This window comes from Lactuca sativa, chromosome 2 (genome assembly GCF_002870075.4).
Source record: "Lactuca sativa cultivar Salinas chromosome 2, Lsat_Salinas_v11, whole genome shotgun sequence".
NCBI classification, from domain to species: Eukaryota; Viridiplantae; Streptophyta; class Magnoliopsida; order Asterales; family Asteraceae; genus Lactuca; species Lactuca sativa.
In genome coordinates this window covers 85,702,326-85,727,272 of record NC_056624.2, presented here as the reverse complement: position 1 = coordinate 85,727,272, position 24,947 = coordinate 85,702,326, and the positions used below count along the sequence as shown (strand labels likewise).

The window sequence follows — 24,947 nt, the reverse complement described above, 5'->3', positions numbered from 1 at the left end:
GCGAGTTCATCAGTCAGACAGCAAGTTTTTCGACTTTTTCAGCTATTTTGCATCAAGTATCAAACAAGCAAGCCTAGGCTCTGATACCACTGTTGGGTTTTGAGCAATCTAACACTTCCTAAGTGTGCATGCAACCCTAATAAACCTTGGATCTATGTTTGTCTAAATACATGAAAAATAATAATTTTCCAAGGTTTATAACCTATCTAACATGGCATGGGGAACATTTCAACATAAAAGAGTTAGAAGAGATTACATACCTTTTTGATGAGTTTGGTTCTTAAGGAGTTTGAGGGCCAAGCACCAATAGTGTGAATGCCTCAAATGGAATCACAAAACACCACAAACTCTTGGAAAACTTTGAGAAAGTATATACACTTGTATATTTCGGCCACACACAAGCTCACACACACTAGTTCACTAGTTGCCATTTCATGCTCCATAAGTATGTTTATATACTGTGCATGGTTAGGGTGAAACCCTAATAACCCATGACCTTTCCTTTCCAAGGATCCTTGGGTTAAAAGCTCTATGGATCATCCATGGACTTCCATCCAAGCCTAGCCCATTAACAAATGAGTGTTAGCCCACACCATATAAAACCAATAGCCCATAATCTAATTAGTCTTCCTTTTAATCTCTAAATTAATTCATAATTAATTTAAGACTAAGACTAATTAAATAACATAACTTCATATTAATATATTATAACTTATAATATATTAACAAACATATGTGTATAACTCTCATAAAATTATCCATAAATAGTTTGGATGAGATGCAACCCAAATGGACCATGCCGGTCGGGTCAAGTATATACCAAATAAGTTATGGACTTAGACACCTTATCCAACATTTCCAACCTGACCCACTCAGTTTATTTATATTACAGGTGTTGAGATGAAGTCACATTACACTGAGAGATTAAAGAGATGTAGATCACTAGTGTAAATAAATGTAAGTTATGTTTATGCTTATGTTTCTGTATTGACGATGACATCCCAAATGTCATAAAACGAATTAAAAATACTTTTCTTCAGAAATGCTTTGATAACGTATTTATCATGTTTTACTGGGAACAAATTCCACAACATTTTTATTAAAAGAGGTACTCTGATTTTTATAAAGCATAAACAAAATCGGTCCTTTCTGGCCGTGAAAATGGGGATGTTACAGTTGGTATCAGAGCATTAGTTTAAGCGAACTAGGAATTTGTAGGAAATTTCTAGAATTAAACTTAGAATGCTAAGTGATGATTGTGAGGAGTGTGTCTAATAGATTTAGGTAATACACCTGAATAGACACAAGCACTAGCTTATTTTAGGAATGATGCCTAAATTGCTTTTACGTGCTAAATGATTTGTTATGCTTTATGCTATAGTTTGATCGGATCTATGGTATGTTGCCGACCGGATCTAGAAACCTTATGTGTTTAGGATTCTAAACGTATGAATACGATATTAGAACTAGCATATAAGCGTTTCGGACTAATAAAGATGATTTAAACGTCAATCCGAAATTAAGATCTAGATTCACCTTATTCGGTGTATCGATCAAAATGGCAAGAACCCACAGTGGAGCTGGGAATGCAAATGGGAATAAGAATCAATCCCCGGTGATTCAGCAAATACCTGTCGTAGTAGAAGATGTACCCGAGCCAATCACCATGGATGGAGTACAAGACATGGTTCGGGCTATGTTAGCTGAACAAAGGGAAGAAATGAGGCAGATGTTGAATAGGGACGAACCTACTATGCCCATTGAGCAACCCGAACTGATTCCCGAGCAATCGGAGGAAGGGAACTACAGCCGCCAAGTGAGTCAAGTGGGGACTCAAGGTGAACGAAAGGATGGCCCGGAAAGGAGAAACAACAAGGATGGGCGAATCTACAAGAATTCTTGGGTGCGAAACCACCAAGTCTCTCAGGAAGCCCGAAGTCGGTTGAGATTATAGATTGGATCTCCAAGATGGAGATGGTGTTTGAGAGTCGCAACTGTAGCGAGAAACAGAAGACTGTCTTCGCAGTAAGACAGCTAAAAAATAGAGTCTTGAGTTGGTGGAAGCTATTGGCAGATACGATGCTACGATGAGAAGCCCTAAGGATGTCATGGGAAGAGTTCTTGGAACACTTGAAAACGTAGTACTGCTCAGAGATAGATCTGATAGACCTAAACAACGAGTTTCAGAACCTGAAGAAAGGGAAGATGAGTGTTGATGAGTACGCCACCGCATTCACCGAGAGGATGAAGCTATTCCCCTACTTGGTGCCTACTGAGCTCTCCAACAAGGAGAGAAAATTCTCAAAGCTTGGAGGAGGAGAAGGAGGTGAAGCGAGATGGTGTGATAAATGCAAGAAGAAGCATTGTGGGAAGTACAACGAAGAAGTGACTTGTTACAAGTGTGGAAGGACTGGTCACTATTCCAAGGACTGCACACATAATGATAAAGTATGCTACAGATGTGGAGGCAAGGAGCACATGTCCAGAGACTGCCCGAGTAAAAATAAAGCAGCAAGACCAGAAACGCCGCCAAGGCCAAAGGCCTTTCACATGATCCTCGACGAAGCAGAAAACCATGCGAGGAATCAAGGATGAGGACTTCATATCCGAAGATCAAGTTATGCAGTAGCCATAGTATCGTATGATGTAGCCTATTAGAGGCATAGTCTAGGGTGAACTTGAACACCTATGTAATCGTTTCAAGAAATAATATAAAGCCTTCGTTTTGTTATCCGGTGTGTTCAACTATTATGTGATTTTCTTGCATGGTCACTTGGAAAACTGCGAGACAATACGTGGGACGAGTATGAGTAGGTGTGAAAGGTAGTAGATGTATATACTACCGGAAGCACAGGACTCACGCTTGGATCAGAGAAAGTCACAAGATTACCAAGAAGCCAATAATTGATTCTGTTTTATTCAAGCATGTCGTTACCATCGTTTCGGTAATGACTAAGAAGATTGTTGTTATTCCGACCCTAGTGGTCATATCAAATTGAGTCCGACTACGATGAGTATGTTATGTGGTTTAGAGAACCAAGTTCGATGTAACATCTGACGTAAGCTATTGGATTGAAGTAAAAGATAATCGAAGTGATCGGTATCCTGACGGTTGCTTGTAGCTAGAAATGCTACCTTTGAAGATGTGATTAGAACATGAAGGAAGGTATAGTCTGTTCTGGAATTTGACTCTAAAAGACCTGAGTCCAAGCAATGCATCATATGATGAGAGGTCATCAGAACATGACCCGTCGGTCTATTATGATAATCGAAGGAAGAAACTTATCTCAAGTTTGTTAAAGAAGGAGTCTCTAATAAAGATCAAGATCGTGACATGAAGATCATGACTGAAAGTCTAACATGAGATAGAGAGCGGGTCCAAGATCAGGCACCGCCTGTGGTCAGGAAGTCTTAGAGTTAGATACTCGAAGAAACATCAAAGTTACGGTTATTACTTAGGATGAAGATATAACGTATGGAGTCATCATGTGAGCCCTGTTTTGTTGATGATTCCGGGACGTAATCATCCTAAGGGGGAGATAATTGTAACGCCCGTAGATTTGGGCTAGTCAATTTAGTTGCAATAAGTGTCGAAAATGACTTTTTGGCAAAATATTATTTAGAATAAATAATCTTAACCAAGTTTTAGTATATGTTACAAGGTTTTCGTACATATAAAGACCGCCGAAATTTGAGTTATAACGAAGAAGTTATGACCCGTCGAAGTTTCGCGACGGAACCGGCACGATACCGGGAAACGTAAATAGTGAATTTATGATAGAGCGAGATTTAGCCTTAGCGATCTAAACGAAAGTCGTATAATACGTTAAACCTAAAGCGTCCATAAAAAGAACGCCCAAATCTGACTTCGTATGAGTAAGTTATGATTTTTCGAAGTTTCGGATTAGTAGTGTACAGCCCGAAATTCGAATATTAGATCGAGCGGTTTTTAGGCGTCACAACCTAAACGAGAATCTAAGATATCATTATTAGTAGCGTAACGATAAAAAGACAGACAAAAATGGACATCGGATGAAGAATTTATGAAACTTTAACGGACCAATCCTGCCCCGGCCTGTTAAAAATATAACTTTAAAAATAAAGTCAAAATTAGCCGACGGAGTCTAAACGAAAGTTGTAAACTAGGTCTCCACCTACGTGTGGATATAAATAACGTCAAAAACGGAGTTCGTATGAACAAGTTACAAATTATAATAGCATATTTACGTATTAAAATAAAGTATAAATCATATATACGTACATATATATATATATATATATATATACATATGTATATATCATTAGAAAGGTATCGACGATGCGGTCATTATAAGACTAATGTTGAGTTCTTTCGACATTAGTTTAGTACAAATATCGTTAAATCTATTTAAAATATTATTATAAAAGGGTGTTTAGTTGTTTATATAACTAAAAGGTCATTAAGTAATTATGGAGGGTAGTTTTTGAAAATTTAATTAGTATAAATAAGAGCCTTGGGCTCTCATATTTCTTGCACCATTCTCTTGATTCAAGAGTCTTTCTCTCTTTATCCCCCGAGCATTTCGGTCCCTCGTGATTCGACTTCTCTTTCTGTAGTTTTAGTATACTAAGGTGAGCGCTGAAGCGCTGGACGAATCTTTCTTAGAAAGATTCAGCGATGAAGTTCTGCCCCTGCAGAGCCCGACTCCTAGCTAAAATCCCCATGTAAGTAAGTTATGTTTACCCTATTTTAAATATAGTTTATGTTTAAAATTAGTATTGTTATTATAAATTTATAATAAATATTTGAGCTATTATTATGACTTATATAAGTGTCGTTATAACATCTATTTAACTACTCGCGGTACGGGGAATCTGGTTTACAGGGCCGCATAGGGTTGTTGGATTGCAGAAGTGCTATACGCCAAAATGGTCCTGCCCTCCGGTGTTTTATGTCTGACCCCTGTCTGTACGTAGTGGTTGGAAAGTATTGTTTAAACGCTTATATAATAATAATAATAAGACTAATAATTAGTCACGGTAAATATTACACTAAAATCTAGTGGTAATAATACTAGGTTTCGTCGAAGGAAATTATTTTAAAGTAAACGAAGCGTTGTCCGAGTACCGAGTCACCACCTTCTCAGGTGAGTGCATAGTTACTTTCATCTTACATATAGATATGAAGTATTTTATATAAACTACGTGCTATGTGTGCATATTATCTGAATACTTGTTATCTATGCTGGATGAACATTTTTTTATACATGTTTTAAATGGTTTGAACTCTATATGTATTTTAAATATACAAGTATGTTGGGTATGAGATGGGTAGATGAATGATGAGAGATAAAAGATGATGTGAGTAAACATTGGCAGCTATAGACTTAGTGCCTAACAAATAACATCGACAGCTATGGATTTAGTGCCTAGTAGACAAACACTGGTAGCTATGGACTTAGTACCTGTTAGGAATTGGTAGCTATGGACTTAGCACATATTAGATAAACACTGGTAGCTATGGATTTAGTACCCAACAGCTATGGAATTAGTGCTTTACGAACAAGCATTGGCAGCTATGGATTTAGTGCCAGTCCTATAACTCTGGAAGCAAAGGACTTCAGAATGAACAAATGAGGGATAGATGACTCTTACGATAGATCCTTAAGAGTAAAGAAGATAATGGGGATGGGTAATTGGGTCGATTGTTTTGATTGTTTAAACATAATAATTATATTATTGTTGGTTGAAAACCCTATGTACTCACCAGGTTTCCCAACCTAACCCACTCAGTTTACATATATTATAGGTGTTGAGATGAAGTCACATTACACTGAGAGATTAAAGAGATGTAGATCACTAGTGTAAATAAATGTAAGTTCTGTTTATGCTTATGTTTCTGTATTGACGATGACATCCCAAATGTTTTAAAACGAATTAAAAATACTTTTCTTCGGAAATGCTTTGATAACGTATTTATCATGTTTTACTGGGAACAAATTCCGCAACATTTTTATTAAAAGAGGTACTCTGATTTTTATAAAGCATAAACAAAATCGGTCTTTTCTGGCCGTGAAAATGGGGATGTCACAGTTGGTATCAGAGCATTAGTTTAAGCGAACTAGAAATTTGTAGGAAATTTTTAGACTTAAACATAGAATGCTAAGTGATGATTGTGAGGAGTGTGTCTAATAGATTTAGGTAATACACCTGAATAGACACAAGAACTAGCTTACTTTAGGAATGATGCCTAAATTGCTTTTACGTGCTAAATGATTTGTTATGCTTTATGCTATAGTTTGATCGGATCTATGGTCTGTTGCCGACCGAATCTTGAATTCTTCACAAGTAAGGGACACATCTCTTGTCCCTTCACCAACAATAGTATCTTAATTCATCCTAATGATGTTGCTTTTCCCTCCCCTCCTTACATTCATCTTTATCCTTTTCTTAGGAGTAGGTTGCTTAGCCACATTCTCATGCTGAGTAGTTTGACTACCCACCTTATCCCCTTCATCTGGTACATTTTAACTAGTTTTAATTGGTACATCATCCCCCATATTTTGTATAGGTTGAATTTCTTCTTGTTGAACATTGTTAGGAGTAGTGCTTGTCCTTCGCCGTCTATCCTTGTTCCATTCCTTTTAGGTGGGAAGTGGTCAAAATATGGTTGACCAATTCCATCTTTCCTTGGTCTCCCAAACTTAGGAACCTCTTTATTCTTCCAAGAACTCTTGTTATGCCCAATATGTTGGCATTTTCCACATCCAACAGTCCTAGGTATCTTTTCCCTTTGAGTTGGATATTTAGAGTCTTGAGATTCAGAAGCATGCTTCCTTCTGTTTACTTTAGGTCTCCCAGGCATTCTCCTCACAAGGGGTGGTAGTGTCTTGACAAAATCAGTCCTTTGCTACAGATGGCTTCCACCAACAAGCAGTATATTGTCCATATATGTTGCAATCAACTTGTCCTTATGGAACCAGGGAGAAAGAAACTTAAGAGGATCTCTATGCAAGTAGTTGATTGTTGCCTGACCATGAACACATGGTATTCCAGACAACATCTACATTCTGCGTGTGCATGAATAATGATATAAATCCATCCTATACCCATCATATGCATACCTAGCCTCAAATAAATGACCTACACTTGGTATTACCTTCCACAACCTACAAGATAAACACGTTAGTGACCAATTATATGTAATAATATTATAGCTAATTTAAAAGCAGTTAATATGTTAACATTTTACCTCATCTTTTCTAAATTTTGTAAGTTTTTCTAGGGTATTTGGGCCATAGTCACCTCTCCATTGGTTAGGAAAATCCCTTTGATGATAAACCCTTTCCATTAGGTAAATTCTGATTTCCTCAAGCATTATAAGTAAATGTTTCTTCCCCGTTTGCCTTATCATAGAATTGAAGCAATCTGAAATTCCATTCTCTACAACCTAACATGTAAATCCTGTTGTAAAGAAGGCCATTTTCATGTTTCTGGTTCTCTTGCCATTAGATAGGTATAACCTAAAAGTGTGATGTTCTTGATCTTCTCCATTGTAGCTTTAAAGCCTCATTCTACTGTACTTTTAGCAGCCTCCCAAAACAGATTCTTTAGTTCCAATCCTGTGTATCTTTTCCTAAAATTTGCAAATATATTTCTTACACATTGTTTATATTCAACATGTGGAAGAAAAAGTGTCACAGCCCGCAATAGTCCCTGTAATATGATAACAAATTAATAAGTAACACATTTGTATAATCTTTTATTGAAAGGCATAATATAGATACCTTATGTTGGTCTGAAACAACAACTAGCCCATTACCACCACCAAGATCTAAATCATCCACCAATAACTCAATGAAACAAGACCAATTGTCTTTATTCTCAATTATAACCACTGCCCAAGCTATTGGGTAGACATGATTGTCTGCATCTCTACCAATAGCAGTCAATAGCTCCACCTTGCTCTTTAACATTTCCCCTTAGATACATTCACTGAAAACCTCCTCAAAACATATTCTTTCATCTCATCCAATGTCATTTTAGGCTTCCTGATGACATCTTGCAAGTAGTGTTTCACATTTTTGCTTTACAAGTTATTCCTTATGGTAGACTTCTATATCAACTTCTTTTAGAATACATATGAACTAGTGTAATTGGTTCAAAGACATCTTATTTATAATCACTATTGACGTCTTACTACCTTTCCATTTTTTATCTTGAAGCAAAAGATGCCTCCAAGAAAGAACTCAAGGCATGTCATTGTCAATGCAGCACCGACACCACCTCCACAGTTTGACGCTGCTATGTTTCAGGCAGCAGTCACTATAGCTGTGGTAGCCGCAATGTTACAAATAAATACAACCGGTGCCAGTGGATTTGGGGTTGGTGCTCATCCCTCAAATCATGGTGAAAGTCATGGACACCCGCGGGAGTGTTCTTATAAGGATTTCACAAATGGAAAACCTAGAACCTTTAATAGGACTGGGGGAGTCATGGCTCCAACTCAATGGATAGAGAAAACTGAAGCAAACTTTGAAATCTGCTCATGCCATGAAGGGAGCAAAGTGAAATTTGTTGCATGCACCTTTTCTGACCGAGCTCTCATATGGTGGAATGGCCATATAAAGTCACTAACTCTTATAGTGGCTAACTCAATGAGCTGGGAGAATCTGAAGGCAGTGATGATGCAAGATTACTGCCTGAGGGGTGAAGTAATAAAACTCGAACAAGAGCTTTGGGGCCTTACCATGATAGGCAAAGACATAAAAACTTACACCAATAGGTTCAGCGATTTGGCAATACTATGTCCTAGAATGGTTGCTCTGGAGAGAAAGAAAATTGAAAGGTATATCTGGGGACTATCAGCTCAGATCCAAGGGAGCATGCTAGCTTCAAATCCTGATACATTTGATAGTGCCAAACATCTGGCACAGTCACTAATAGATCATGGAGCTCGTCAAGGCTTCATGGCCGTCGTTCCATAACAACCCAAAGGAAACAACAACAACAACAAGAAAAAGTCTTGGAACAAAAGGAAGGGTCAATCTTCCCAAGAGCCTTCCAAGAAACAGCATATAGTGGTTGTTCATGTTGCTACTATTCCTACTGCTGTTCTTGTTAACCCTTCCCCAGCAAAGCAGTATGTTGTAAATTTACTGAAGTGCAACAAGTATAATTTCCATCACACAAGAAATTGCCACTAAATGTATTGTAAGAACTGGAACAGAAAGGGGCACACTGCCCATTTCTATAGGTCACCTACACAACCAATCACTCAAGTTCCTGGCGTTGGGGTAAGTTGGGCATGTTATGAGTGCGGTGAAATTGGACACTTCAAAAGGGATTGTCCAAAGGTGATAAATGTCAGTGGTGTGGGAAGAATAATGCTTATTGGTCATGAGGAAGCTGTTGCAGACCCCACTGTGGTCACAGATACGTCTCTTCTCAACAACTCATATGCATGCATTCTATTTGATAGCGGTGCTGAGAAACGCTTCGTGAGCCATAAATTCGAACACCTACTTAAACAAAATTCCCAACCACTAAAAGATACCTTCACTGTAGAAATGGCCAACGGGAAAACTGAGTGCACTAACGATATATACATAGGATGTACCCTTAATCTAAATAATGTTTCCTTCCCAATCAACCCGATACCGGTATCCAGAAAAAGTTTCGACGTCATCATTGGTATGGATTGGTTAAGTCATAATCATGTCGACATCCTATGTTATGAGAAAGCTATTCTCCTTAACCTGCCAAGTAACGAAACCCTTATCATTTACGACGACAAATCTGACACGAACCTACAAATCATTTCTTGTATCAAGGCGCAAAAGTATCTTCGCAAGCAGTACTGTGCTTTTCTAGCTCACATGGTAGACAAGAAACAAGAAGTGAAGGACTTTGAGAGCATTCCCGAAGTCTGTAATTTCCACGACATTTTCCCCGATGATCATATAGGAGTCCCACCAGAAAGACAAGTCGATTTCAGAATCGACTTAATCCCTGGAGCTACCCCCATAGCCAAATCACCTTATCGTCTTTCACCGGCATAAATACAGGAACTATCCAACCAGCTGAACAAACTTCTAAGCAAATGTTTCATCAGACCAAGCTTCTTACCCTAGGGAGCATCGGACTTGTTCGTGAAGAAGAAGGATGGATCTTTCTGTATGTGCATAGACTACCGCAAGCTAAACAAACTTACCATCAAGAACCGATACCCTCTACCTCGTATTGATGATTTATTATACCAACTACAAGGTCCAAGTTTCTTTTCAAAGATTGACTTAAGATCCGGGTATCACCAATTACGAGTTTTAGAGGAAAATGTTCCCAAATAAGCTTTCTGAACTCGTTATGGTCAGTACGAGTTTGTAGTGATGCCTTTCGGATTAACAAATGCGCCCGCAGTGTTCATGGACTTGATGAACAGGGTGTGTCGGCCATACTTGGAAAAGTTCGTAATAGTCTTCATAGATGATATCCTTATCTACTCACGAAGTGAGGAGGAGCATAGACAACATCTCCGACAAGTCTTGCAAACATGGAGAGCAGAGAAACTATACGCGAAGTTCTCAAAGTACGAATTTTGGATTAGGAAAGTAGATTTCCTAGGTCACGTGGTTAGTGAAGAGGGAATACATGTGGACCCATCCAAAATAAAGGCAACCGAGAACTAGTCAGCACCCAAAATGCCTATAGAAATCCGCCAATTCTTAGGCCTTACTGGCTATTATCGCAGATTCATCCATAATGTCTCCTGAGTTGCTAAACCATTTACCACTCTGACTCAGAAGGGTGTAACTTTTAGCTAGGGAGAGAAACAAGAAACAATGTTCCAAACGCTAAAGCGAGACCTGTGCAGTGCACCTATTTTGTCTCTACCAGAAGGGACAAAAGACTTTTATAGTATATTGTGATGCGTCTAACCAAGGGCTAGGCCGTGTTCTTATGCAGCGAGGAAAGGTCATATCCTATGCCTTGAGATAGCTTAAGACGCATGAGGTCAACTATACAACTCATGACCTTGAACTTAGAGCAGTGATATTTGCTCTAAAGATATTGAGACGTTACCTCTATGGCACGAAATGTACAATATTCACGGACCATAAAAGTCTTCAACATATCTTCGACCAGAAAGAACTGAACATAAGACAACGACATTGGGTGGAGCTACTAAACGATTAAGAATGCAAAATTCGTTATCATCCCGGTAAAGCCAATGTAGTAGCTGATGCCCTTAGTAGAAAAGAATACTCAAGATGTTGAGTAAAGTCGTTGACCATGACTATCCATTCACACCTATCCACACAGATCAAAGAGGCTCAACTTGAGACCTTGAAACCCAAAAATGTGACATGTGAATATTTAAGAGGAATGGACAAGAACTTAGAAATTAAAGGTGATAGAGCCCAATATCCCATGGTCCGGATCTGGACACCAAAGTTTAGTGGTTACAAAGAGGTTGTCATGAATGAAGCGCACAAGACATGATACTCCGTTCACCCAGGTCCATACAAGATATATCTGGACCTTAAGAAACTTTATTGGTGGCCTAACAGGAAAGCTGAGATTGCTACCTATGTAGGCAAGTGTCTTACTTGTGCCAAAGTCAAAGTAGAATACCAAAAGCCTTCGGGTCTACTACAGCAAGCAGAAAATTCCGAATGGAAGTGGGAACGGATTACAATGGATTTCATAACTAAGTTACCCAAGACAACGGGTGGTCATGATACCATTTGGGTAATCGTCGACAGATTAACCAAATCCGCGCACTTCCTACCAATAAAGGAAACAGACAAGATGGAGAAGTTAACTAGAACATACATCAGAGATATAGTTAGACTGCACGGTGTATCAATATCCATTATCTCTGACCGAGATAATAGACTCACCTCACAATTCTGGGAGTCACTACAAAAATCTCTGGGAACTAGTTTGGACATGAGTACAGTCTACCATCATCAAACTGACGAACAGAGTGAGACAACAATTCAAACATTAGAAGACATGTTGAGAGCATGTGTTATCTACTTTGGTAAAGCATGGGATGCCTATTTACCACTAGTCAGATTCTCGTACAATAATAGTTACCACACTAGCATTAAGGTTGCTCCATTCAAAGCCCTCTATGGTGGCAAGTGCAGATCACCTCTATGTTGGGCTAAAGTGGGTGACATGCAACTGGCTAGAGGTCAAATTCCTGAAAATACTCTCACTGGTTTAGAGATGATTCGAGAAACTACTGAGAAGATAGTACAAATCATAGAATGACTTAAAGCTTCCAGAGACAGACAGAAAATCTACGCTGACAAGAGAAGAAAACCCTTAGAATTCCAGGTTCATGACCGCGTCATGTTGAAGGTCTCGCCCTAGTAGGGCATCATACGCTTCAGAAATCATGAAAAACTAAATCCAAGGTACATGGGACCATTCGAAATTCTTACTAGAATCGGTCCAGTAGCTTACAAACTAAAACTACCTCAAGAACTCAGTAACATACACCCTACCTTCCATGTGTCTAACCTAAAGAAGTGCTTATCCGACGAGACTCTTGTTATCCCACTCGATGAAATCGAGATAAATGAGAGCCTCAACTTCGTGTAAGAACCAGTAGAAATCCTAGACATGGAAGTAAAGAGAACTAAACAAAGTCGTATCCTGATAGTGAAGGTTCGCTGGAATGCAAGGCGGAGACCTGAATTCACTTGGGAGCGGGAGGATCAAATGAAACAAAAGCATTTGCATCTCTTTTCCTAGTCCAGGTGTAATTCTATAGTCTAAATTTTGGAAAGAAGTTCCCTTTAACGAGGGGGATAATGTAACAACCCATTATTTAAAGTCTATGTAAATCAAACTTATTCAAATAAAGGTCTAAGCTACAACCGACTACAAGTGAAATAACATTATAACAATAATACAATAAGAACTTTAGATACGAAGAATATGTACATTTACACATTCAACACAATATTTATATAAGTTATAAATACTTACATTGAAAACCATGTAATTATATGCTTAAATAAGATGTTATGAGTCAACATAAGTCAATAAGGGAAGCAAAAAAAAATCTAAATTTAACACCTTGTATATATGAATTTAGTTTTAAGCATCTTAGAAACAAGGAATTCGGTTTTGAACATCTTTGAAACACGATTTATGAATTCGGTTATGGCCTCCACTTTATGACCGAATTCTCCAAATTTAAATACATAGGGACCGAAATCACTTAGCTAATACACAATAGGACCGAATTCTCCTTTCCCTTTTGACCAAGAAACCGAAATCTCCTCATTTGGAAAAAGCATGGACCGAATTCTCTTTGCCATGGACTATAAACCGAACAGCCTTTCATTTGTTGACCTTAAGACCGATTTTACTTCCTTCCAGGTGAAGTTATGGTCGAAAACTCCTAATATCTTCATATCTTATCTTGAATTCAGATTCCCAATGAACATATCACATCACCACCTCATAAGTTTCCTTCATATATAAGGTGAATATTAGTTCATTTAGTCATTTACACTTCCAGCATACGAAAACACTTCCTCATTTCCTCTCAAATTATCAAACCTCCTTTTCTCTCAAGATTAAAGGTTAGCAACTCCAGGAGATAACCTTCTTCCAAATAGCCATAAGTTTTGGTAAGTAATCTCCATTGATTTAGTGTTTATTTAACACATGAATTCTTGGTTCATCATATATTCACACATTAATATGTGTTTAAACATTAGGATACGGCTATAGTTTCGGGTTCTAAATCAAAGTCTCCATTTCAGTCTCGTTGTCAACCCCGTTAACACACACGAGGTGAGTTCATACCCCTGCGTTTTTACTATTTTTCATTGTTAGGGGGGGATACAAGTCTAACACAAGAATATTGTGTTTAAAATCAAATGATTTCTAAATATTTCTAAATCGACTTTAAGTTACTGAAACTCTTTTAAATGTTTTAAAAACTCTTTTAAACTTATATTTTGCCAAAATCATATATATATATATATATATATATATATATATATATATATATATATATATATATATATATGAATATAAAAGTTACTCCAATCAGATTCATATCCCCTTTGTAACATGTCGAGCAAAGGGGGTACTTTCATTAATATTACATATCAAACAGAACACACATATAAATTATAATAGGTATAATTTATGGAACTCTCATACTATTTTCACTAATCAGTTATACAAAGTTTAACGGTATACTCTCTTACAAATACTTTACATTCAAGTATACTAGAAAAGGATCATACTATCAGTTCATTTATTTCAGAATGATTTTTCATCATTATTATACACGTAATCGTCAATATGGTTTTTGTGAGACAAAGTTCACTCGCTTAATTATTTAAGCAATATTATATTACTATTAAAGACCTGATTATTATAACCAGAATCTCGCGAAAGAGAGCGAGACAAATGTGTATAGATCTATACGGGATTGACAATCCCGCACTCGGACTATTCGCTACAGTTAGGCTGGTATGCCTATGAGTGACAAATGTCATTACAGCTCCGACGCCTACAAAGCGTCATATCAGGCTTACTAGTCTTAGTATGGTTATAATAACTCACAAAAGGATAAGAACAATACGATTAGTGTATGAATAATCAAACCAAAGAGTACAAATACGACGTACTGGTTTTTCAATAATACGATTTACAGTATAATACTATGACTTACAATTACAGCTGGTGGAACCAGGTACATTCACAATTATAGGGTTTTTTAAGGAATATAGTTACAGCATACTAGTTATAACAAAGAGAAACATAACAATACATAAAACATTCTTTTTATAGTTTTATTGTGAACTAAAACTATGTTACACTATTTCATAGTACAACAATGCTTACACAGAACGGTTTTATGGTATTAAAACTACTTTCAGTTATTTTAGAAAATATTGGATTTTCTGGAACAGTAAAATACTCACGATTTCAAGGAACGGATAACAAACTTCTAAACATAAATACTTATGCACTTTCCAACTTAAATGTTGATACTCTCTTTTTCAAAATACTTGTATTCCCAGGGAACCAGTAGAGAGGTACATCCCCGGGATTTTGAGAAGACGGAGCAGTATAAAGTCGTGTCTTTTGTATTTTGTTATATCTACTTTTGATGTCATATACAAATGACTTGAACACTATGTAAAACTTATACATTATTAATGCAATGGTTGTTGTACTTTGATTACTATGATACATGTGTTGTGATACTTAACATGAAGTCATCCACCCCCGGACGTTTCTACCACTCCGGTTTGGGGGTGTGACAATAACCATTATGGACTGCATAATTTAATAATGCAAACCAAAGTTAAGTAGGGAACTCATAACACTCACCCAATTCAGGTCTCATTTCGCTCCAAAGTTGGTTTGGATCATGGACCCTAAACTCTACACCAATTTCTTCATCATTTACCTTTGGTATGTGGCCATGCTCAACCTCATTTACACCAGGTTGATTATTATCATCCCTGGCCCATATATACCCCTCTTTAACATATTTTCATCACACAAAAAGTTAAGAAAATGGTCGTTACAGAGGTTGGATGGTGGTTTAAAGGTTTTTGTGAAATATCCAAGAAACTAAAGTCAAATACTTCATCATCTGAGTCTGAGTCTTCAACATATACCTTCTCAAGTCCTTTTCCTTCCTCATTCTTAGTACCAGTTTTAGGTCGTTTGTCTTTGTGTTTCTTAGTACCAGAAACAGAGGCCGTCTGCTAAATATACAATAAAGAACTTGTTACTGATAATGATGTGAGGAAAAAACCCACATACACTTCAATTTCATGTTCGAACCTACGTACATTGCACTTGCAATGTGTCTCAGCAACAATTTCCCATGTGAAAATGGTCCAATCCCTTTTCAAACCCCTCTTCCCAAACGTTTGTATGCATGAAAACCATTTTTGAGTTCTGTAAGATTAACAAGTAGGGAGAAAAAAGGTGGTGGATGAGTGTTTTAAGGTAAGAAGTGACCAGCTGAGGCAGGTTACAGGTTGTTAATCGGCTATTAGTCTTAAGTCGATAGCTCAACGACACAAAAATGGCCACGGTGACCGAAAATTAAATTATAGGGTTTTCCCCAATTTAATGACAAAATGTTAGGACTTTTATGGTATTTGGCATATATATATATATATATATATATATATATATATATATATATGTGTGTGTGTGTGTGTGTATGTGTGTGTGTGTCGAAAAAAACCAAACGCTATAAGTCATAAATTGTAATTAAGGAGCGTTAAAAAATTATAGACATTTAACAAAAGAAATCAAAGGTACATGCTTCTTATGCACAGATCGTAGATACTTTTACATCAACAGTTTGTACATTCTCAACTACACATCCATCTGTGAAAGTACAACTCCACGATGCATGACTTATATATTAGCAAATTATGCATTCTCATTTTGACATATATTTACGAATGTATAATTAGTGATGCATGATCTACGTATCAGATACTTGTACAATCATCTCCATTTATGCAATGCTCTAAAGAAACATATAATTAGTGATGCATGATCTACGTATCAGACACTTGTACAATCATCCCCATTTATGCAATGCTCTAAAGAAACATCCAGCAATGAAATGCTCTGAACATGTCCAACTATGTAAGGCTCTAAAAAACGTCCAACTATGAAATGCTCTAAAAAACACATGGATCCGCTATTTGCTCATGTCGGGATGCAATTTGCTCTCTCTATGACCTCTATATGTGATTTGCTGTACCAAAACTCTTTTTTTTTGTTTTATTGTTTTATTGTTTTTTTTTTTGCAAATAAACATAGGATAGTGATTCATACACAACAATTTTTATCCGTATACAACAAATTATGTTTTGTAGAATTATACAATACAACATTTCAAAACACATATTTTTGTGTATGGAAAAAAAATAATGTGTACAAATCACTTCCCATAAACATATCCTAAATTGTATAAAGCTAATAAATGATGAATTATCTTATCAAGTTTTCGGAAGAATACATATTTTTAACCATATAAGTGGTTGGCAGAGTTTTTGGTAATCTTCAAACTAACTAGTGGTTTCCAAAATATTAAAGTATATATACTTTCGGCTGATAGGCCAGTACTAGGCCCAAATTGAAGGTTGAATGGCTGGTATTTGGCAAAATCGTAGCCTAACCTACACAAATTGCAGGTAAAAGGGACTAAATCACTGGTATTTGATTGATTACCGGCTATTTTATGAAAATGCTAAATTTTTAGCTAGTTTTTTTGGAAAGACATTAATATTTTTGGCTATTTGTATAAATTTCTACAAGAGAAAATGACTTATTAATGTAATTAACTTTTCGGTATGTTTATATCTGGGTAATTTTTTTTTTTTTTTTGTACCCATCTAAGTAACAAACTTGTTGGAAGTGTTCACATATGACCATTATGATCTGCTATAGCAGGTTAAATCTTAGATGTGAACGCTTTCAACAAGTTCGTTACCTAGATGTGTACAAAAAAAAGTAGTTACCCAAATATAAACAAAACGAAAAGTAAAAGTAAATTACACGAATGGTCCCTGTGGTTTGGTGGAATTTGTGTTTTTGGTCCCTAACTTTTTTTTTAACTTGGATTGTCCCTACTGTTTATTTTTGTTGCACGTTTGGTCCATGTCTTACCTAAAAAGACTATTATGTCTTTATTAATTTATTTTTTAATTAATTTTCTTATTTATGTTTTTTTTTGACAAAATTACAAAAATGGTCCCTGTGGTATGCATTTTTTTGGGGTTTTAGTCCAAACCTCGATTTTTTTGGATTAGTGGTCCTTTTGAGCTAGTTTCATTGTGGATTTGGTCCCTCAGTAAACTGAAATGACTTTAATACCCTTAGGGTATTTATTTTCTATTTTTCTTTGATTTTTCTTAAAGCTAATAATTATTAATTTATTTAAACAATAAAAAAATAAGAGGGCCCACCTCTCTCTCTCTCTCTCTCTCTCTCTCCTTTTCCCTTAAATGTTGCAGTTCTAACAACCCGATGAACCCAAACACATGGACATTCAACGAAAGCTTCCCAGTGGGCACAAAATCGACCTACAAGACCATAAAAGTGAAGCTACGCAATACACCAATTAGCCAGAAAGATCGATCATGGAGGAAAACAGTTTACAATTTCAATTAGAAGCTCAAATTTCACAAACATACACACTAGTTTCTTGCTTCATCGACAGGGTTTCTCCACCAAGATTGCATCCAGTCTCACCCCAATTCATCCCACCCTCATCAGCAAAAGAACAAAGAAATATCATCTCTAAAAGTTTTTTATTTGAATCCACGATTACAATAACAATAGGGGATCTGATGGCATTTTTCCATTGTAGGATATGGGTTTATTTCACCGTTGTAGAGGAGGCTGAGGGAGGGTCGATGTACTTTGCGTTGGGGTAGCGGGAGCAGATGGAAGCTTTCAGTTTTAATGGAGAGGAGGCTTCTGTTTGGTGGAGCTTTCGTACGTTGTGGTGGCGATTCGGTCTCAGCACCGACGGTGGGCAAAGATCTATTCTTTTGGTGAGTTCCATGTGATGATGTAGAACTCCTCTACTCTAGCTTTTCTTAGCAACCCACCGGTGCTTCCGACGAAGATTGGAGATGAGGTGTTGGGGTCGAGTTTGGGTGGGATGAATCCCATCGGAGCTTCTTTGGTGGGGACCTCCCATGTCGCTGCAACCTTGATGGTGGTGAAACGGGTGGTGGGTTTGGATGGTTTGACGGTGTTGAAGGAGATGGGTTGCGATTGTTTCCATGGGGAGGTTTGATTGGGGATTATGAGTGCAAAGAGGGAAGCTTGGGTAGCCATGCCATTAGTATTGGTAGATGATTGATACACATTCAAACACGGAGAGAGAGAGAGAGAGAGAGAGAGAGAGAGAGAGAGATGGGCCCCTCTTTTCTTAAATTAACTATTAGATTTAAAAAATCCAAAGAAAAATGAAAAATAAATACTCCAATGGTATTACAGTCATTTCACTATTCAGAGGGACTAAAAACACAACGAAAATAGCTCAAAATGACCACTTATCCAAAAAAGTCGTGGTTTGGACTAAAACCCCAAAAAAATGCATACCACAAGGACCATTTTTGCAGTTTTGTCTTTTTTTTTAATATTTAAAAAAATTAATAGACCCTACATATTTGTATCTCTGAGATCTCTACTGTTTATTTTTTAATTATTATTTTTTTTTAAAAATTAATTTAATTTTTTTTAATTAAAAAAAATTATTGTGCCCTTATTAATTTATTTGTTTTAATTAAGTTTCTTGTTTATGTATTTATTCTTTATATATCTAAGAAAAATTAGTAGACCCCACATATTTGTATCCCCTGAGCATCTCCTCAACTTCTATGTATTTTCTATCTTTAGTGATATCGATGTCTTCATCATCCCTTCTTTTTTCGGTCATTTAACTCCGTCGAATCAACACCACAACTCACTAAAGATGAAGAGACAATAGGTTATGGTGATGGTTCGCCAGACTTGAAGTACCAAAAAAAAGATGGTGAAGACATTGATGTTACTAAAGATTGAAAAGAAATAGAAGTTGGAGAGGATGAAAGATGGGATGGTGACCTGTAAAGCCCAAATTAAATTTTTCAAATGTGGTTTCTGGTTTACGATAAGGAGATACAGACATGTGGGGTCTATTAATTTTTTTAATATATAGAAAATAAATACATAAATAAGAAAGATAATTAAAAAATAAATTAATAAGGGCATAATAATCTTTTTAGGTAAGACAGAGACTAAACGCGCAACAAAAATAAACAGTATGGATCATTCGAATTAAATTTCTCAAATTTGGTTTGAGGTTTATGGTGAGGAGATACATATATATGGGGTCTATTAATTTTTTTAAATATATAAAAAACAAATACATAAATAATAAAATTAATTTAAAAATAAATTAATAATGGCACAATAGTCTTTTTAGGTAAGACAGGGACCAAACACGTAACAAAAATAAACAGTAGGAACCGTCAGAATTTAAAAAATAAGTTAGAGACTAAAACCATAAATTCTCCCAAACCATAAGGACCATTTGTGTAATTTATTTTTACTTTTCATTTTGTTTATATGTAGGTAACTATTTTTTTTTGTACATATATGACGAACTTGTTAAACATGTTCACACTCTAGGATTTAACCTGCTATTTTTTTGTACATATCTAGGTAACGAACTTGTTGAACGTGTTCACACTCTAGGATTTAACCTGCTATAGCAAGTTATAATGGTCATATGTGAACACTTCCAACAAGTTTATTACTTAAATGTATAAAAGAAAAAACTGATTACCAAAATATGAACATACCGAAAAGTTAATTACCTTATTAAGTGTTGATACGATTACGAAGAAATAGGAACAAAATTAATAGATACTTGTGTTTAATTCTTTAACTAATAAAATTGAAAGAATGCCAAAACTATTTTTTTTATCCTTTTTCAGTCCTTTCTTTTCTAACTCATAATGCAACATGCTTCCAATATACAAATTTGAGACGCTACAATACACAAAACTTGATAAAATGCAATAATAAATAAACCGACTAGAAAGAGTTCCCCACCGGCAGGGCCGAAACTGTAACCGAGACACTCCATTTAAGCTGTACAAGTTGCTACGCTTCAGTTTCACAGACAAAAATAAAAAATTTAAAAATAAAATCAACTATTATATTATATAAATAATATTTTACTCCAATTCACTTGACGTTTATTCCATTATTCCTTCTCCATATACGAAACCTCCAAAAATCTTATACATATCATGATAGGGAGTGAACTCTTGCATACATGGCCTTCCTATCTTGAATCGCCTTCTGAAGGCCCGTAAACATTTCCATAGACAAGCCTGAAAAGTTACTCAACTGTCCAAGAAACCCCTCCAATCTCAACCTTAACCGATCAAAACGGTCCTCCAAAAATTCATCATTTAACAAATTCACCCCTGCAGGATCATGATGATGATGATCACTTTTAACAACATTCTTCTGCCATGGTAAAGAAGCACTAGCGAATTTACCCTGGGCTTTTTCTTGGGGGATAAAGTGATCAATTTCAGCAGCTAAATCTTTTATGGAATCCGCAACTTCTTTTGTTGGTAAAGTTTCAAGCTTTTCTAGCCAGATACCAAGGGTGACGTATATTGGTGGGCCATAGTCACGTAACAAGGGCTGTTGTCGTCTTTTTTTCTTGGTGGATTGTTGTGGTGGGACACATTTGTGAAGCCATCCGTTTAACGATTGGACATACGCTTTTTGGGATCCGATCCATTTCGTGAAACTCGATGATAAAGTTCTTAATTCGCTTTCCAGGTAGATGCTGATCTGGCGATGCGAGTCTGATTGTAGTGAGATTTTGTTGTGTGAATTTATTTGTAGTGATGATATGATTAACAACTGGCTGTTATGGCATTCATGCATCGTCTCCCACATCTTCCTCAATCTGTGATTAAATATATAATTAATAAAAAAGATGGGATATTATAGTGAATTAGAATTTATAATACCCTTCAATCAACTCCTCAAGTTGTGGGTGAAGTTCTTTGTCTCTAAGATCTTCGATTCTTCTTGATATTGAGTCGATTCTGTGGATAGCAACTCCAATTCTCCAATGAAGATCTTTAACTATGGCACGAGTCTTATCTATTCTGCGGTTACTTTCTTCATTGGATTCTAATTCCCGTAGAAGTTTGCGCTTTTGATCATACACTTTTCTGATCATCTCATTTGCCTGAAAGTGTTGTCAATAAATAAATTTAAATCATATTACTGGAACAAAAAAATGAATGTTCATATCGCATTTATCTCTAGAAAGAAATCAAACAAAATCAAAATACCTTAACTTCATCATAAAGCTTCTTCTCCCATGCATAAAGCCTATCCAAAGTGGAAGCATGGCTTCCTGCGTTCATGTAGAAGTTATCAAAGAGGTTGCTGTTAATGTCCTCCTGATTTTGATTTTGACTTTGACTGGTGTTGACATTTGGACTCGGATCATGTCTGAAGGATGAACCACGAGATGATGTTGTTCGAGGCCATGTTAAGTACTTGGTGTCATTTTGAGCAGGTTCTAAAAATCAGTTAATAATTGAAACATGATCAGGAGGATTATATAAATGTATCTTCAAACAGCAGTTCCATGAACCAAATTCTTAATATAACTCATAAAACATGCTGATTTACACTTATTACAACACTGAAAAGCTTACCTTCCTGCACTTGGCTAGGATCATCACCACACGCAAGACATGCTTTTATAAATTTTGAACTGAATGATCCACCTGCCACATTAAAAAAAACAAAATCTTGGCTGAATATAAAGCTTATAATATCTTCAAATTCCTCACAATATAATTAGAGGAAAGTGGAGCTTACGTTCTTTTCCAGGGAAAATTGGACGAAAGTGGAGCTTGTTGGCTTCAAGCATTCTAGGAACTTCTCTTCCACACTCAGAAGCTTTAACAAAAAGATTCTCAATCTCTCTCATACTTGAAATAAAATCTTTAGGTACAGGTTTAGTTTCATGACCTTTTACCACTTCAATTTTTTCATCCTGAGAGATACCAACATTACTAAAACCAGAAGTTTTTCGCTTTAATGGTGAAATTTGGGGAGAATTAAACTTGTCCCCATTCAAGATTTCAGTTTCTGATGCAACACTTTCTGCTGATGACATTGAATGTAGACCATTACCAGCCCCACTAACATTATCTGCTACCCTATTAACATTCTCAAAACTTCTAACCAACCCATCTGTTGATGGCTCATCAAACTCATCTTCTGATTCTTGACCCATTTCTGAAATCTTTTCATCTTTGTAATTTTCCACCCCTTGATTCAATTCCCCCACTTCATGTGGAGAAAACCCATCATGTGAAAGACCAAAATAATCCCAAGGTTGACTTTCAGGACCACCAAACGGGGTTTCAGGTTCATGTTCAGGTTCAGGTTCAGGTTCCAGTTCATGTTCATCTATGATGTTTCTTGGGGTACCTGAAGAAGTTACAGAACCTATGACAGCTACAACTGGCTTTTCTTCAACTTTTCTAGAAAAGGAGCCTCTAATCTTCATATGATTTGTGTAATACCTACTAGAGGATGGTGGGGAAGGAGATGGGGATAGGTTTCCAGGTGGATTGATATGTTGTGACATGGTTGAAGAGAAAGAGAATTGAGAAAGGGATTTTCCAATGAATGTTTGTGGCTCAGGAGTTGCATTAGTGGATGTGTATAAAGAGGATTCCATTGGCACTTCAGGTTCAACAAACCTACTTAATGCTTTCCCTATAATTGTTAGAGACTCTATGTAAGTAAAATGAGTGGCTGCAAGTGAACATCTTCCATCAAGTGCTTTTCTAACAAACTTTTTCCTTTCACGGCATAGCTGAAGAGCCTTATCTTCTTCCACTTTTGAGTTTGTGGCACCCATTAACCCGATCTTTCTTCTTGGACACCTTACTGCTTATCTATCCACACATCACATGGACTTCTTCTGCAAGTTTACAAATTTTATATACTGTGATTTGTTTATTCACTGTTCAAACTCAAGCATCAGGCATTTCCTAGAAACCAGATTGGAAGGGTAGATACAGATGTTCTAAGAAATATTGACATGTAGATGTAAATGTATTCATCAATATCCTTTTTGGTTGAGTTGGTAAAGGGAAAAGGGAATCTGAATCAGATACCCCAAATGCATACCCCTCAAAAAGAACTTGTTAACAATCAGAACTAGGAACTGAGAAAATTGTTAATCCAACCAGAATATATAATTATAACTTTCCAACTTACCGTAGAAGATACACGATAACCTCAGACTTGCAAGCTGCAAAACAAGCTCTATGAGCTTTCACAAGCTGTAACTGTAGTACATGGAAGGCAGGGATTTACTATCAGATACGAGTCTCAAATCCAATCAGTTCTTCTATTCCAATTAAAAGAACACTTCACACAATATAAAACCCAAATTCAAAAAATCAATACTAGCGACCTAATTAATGAATCGTGCTTCACATCAAATTGAAGCTCTTCAACCATTGATTTAACTTTTGAAAAAAGCACAAAACGAATAAAGCGATAATTACCCACATATTTTATGATTAAGAGATCGAAAACTTCCGAGTTAAGATGTAAGAACACGGTACTGTGAACAGCATAATTCAGATATCACAAATTTAAAGTGCAAAGCTAAATATTTTGCTTGAAACGGAAAAGGAATGACCTGAAACCAAGAAGAACTGAACTTCACCTGACAAATAGGTTACAATTATAGAAGAAGGGTAGAGAAATTGAGTGACGGTGAGCGGCGGAGAGAACCGATTCGAGAAAAGTGTGGTTCGTTCATGCAAAAGCAAAGAAGGAAGGGGACGAAAGTGTGTGAATGTGAAGCGTGGGGTCCGCCATATGCAAAGGTCCAAATTGGTAAACGTAAAGAAAGATTAGAATCGATCGGATCAGGAGGAAAGGGTGCTTTGCTGGGTTCGCCGTGGGATTGGAGACTTCCCTTTTACTTTTTAGGAATGGATTTTTAACTTCAAATTACAACTTTAGAATAACATCATTTAAGATTCCTTGAATAAATAATTATATCACTTATGTTAACTTTTAATTAAATTAGTAAAAAAATTATATTTTTCATATGGTTTTGTGTAATATATAAGTTTTGTTTTTATCATTTTTTTTCTTTTAGATCGTCCATTTGATATTTTTGTTGTGATTTCGTCACTAAATGTCATCAAATAACCAAAACATGTCATAAAAGAGTAATATCATAGTACAACTCCCGAAAATCTCATATGCAGAAAAATCATAGTGTGATGTGTTGCGATCATGCCGACTCCTTTCCTTTCGAAGAAGAAGTACCTGAAACCAAAACTGATAACTGTAAGCACGAAGTTTAG

General features: G+C 36.4%; 1 protein-coding gene across 5 annotated transcripts; it reads right to left on the bottom strand.

Moving 5' to 3' along the window:
* Positions 1 to 20,566: 20,566 nt before the first annotated feature.
* On the bottom strand, positions 20,567 to 24,524 carry LOC111915197 (protein ALTERED PHOSPHATE STARVATION RESPONSE 1). Of its 5 annotated transcripts, XM_023910880.3 has the most exons (8): positions 24,269 to 24,524; positions 24,136 to 24,190; positions 23,839 to 23,909; positions 22,423 to 23,539; positions 22,257 to 22,328; positions 21,885 to 22,117; positions 21,555 to 21,778; positions 20,567 to 21,490 (listed from the first exon to the last, which is right to left on the bottom strand). In XM_023910880.3, the coding sequence occupies exons 4-8, from the start codon at positions 23,474 to 23,476 to the stop codon at positions 20,812 to 20,814; spliced, it is 2,262 nt and encodes a 753-aa protein (XP_023766648.1). In that variant the 5' UTR covers positions 23,477 to 23,539; positions 23,839 to 23,909; positions 24,136 to 24,190; positions 24,269 to 24,524; the 3' UTR covers positions 20,567 to 20,811. The 5 variants fall into 5 exon arrangements, with proteins under 5 accessions (XP_023766648.1, XP_023766638.1, XP_023766643.1 ...); XM_023910870.3 differs by lacking the exon at positions 24,136 to 24,190; XM_023910875.3 differs by lacking the exon at positions 24,136 to 24,190 and having other exon boundaries at positions 24,296 to 24,524.
* Between the last annotated feature and the right edge of the window lie 423 nt (positions 24,525 to 24,947).

Coding starts and splice junctions, on each gene's coding strand:
- LOC111915197 (XM_023910880.3), bottom strand. CDS start 23,476: ATGGGTGCCACAAACTCAAAAGTGGAAGAAGATAAGGCTCTTCAGCTA. Junction 22,118..22,256: donor TCCTAGCCAAGTGCAGGAAG/GTAAGCTTTTCA, acceptor ACTGATTTTTAG/AACCTGCTCAAAATGACACC. Junction 21,491..21,554: donor CTTGAGGAGTTGATTGAAGG/GTATTATAAATT, acceptor ATTTAATCACAG/ATTGAGGAAGATGTGGGAGA.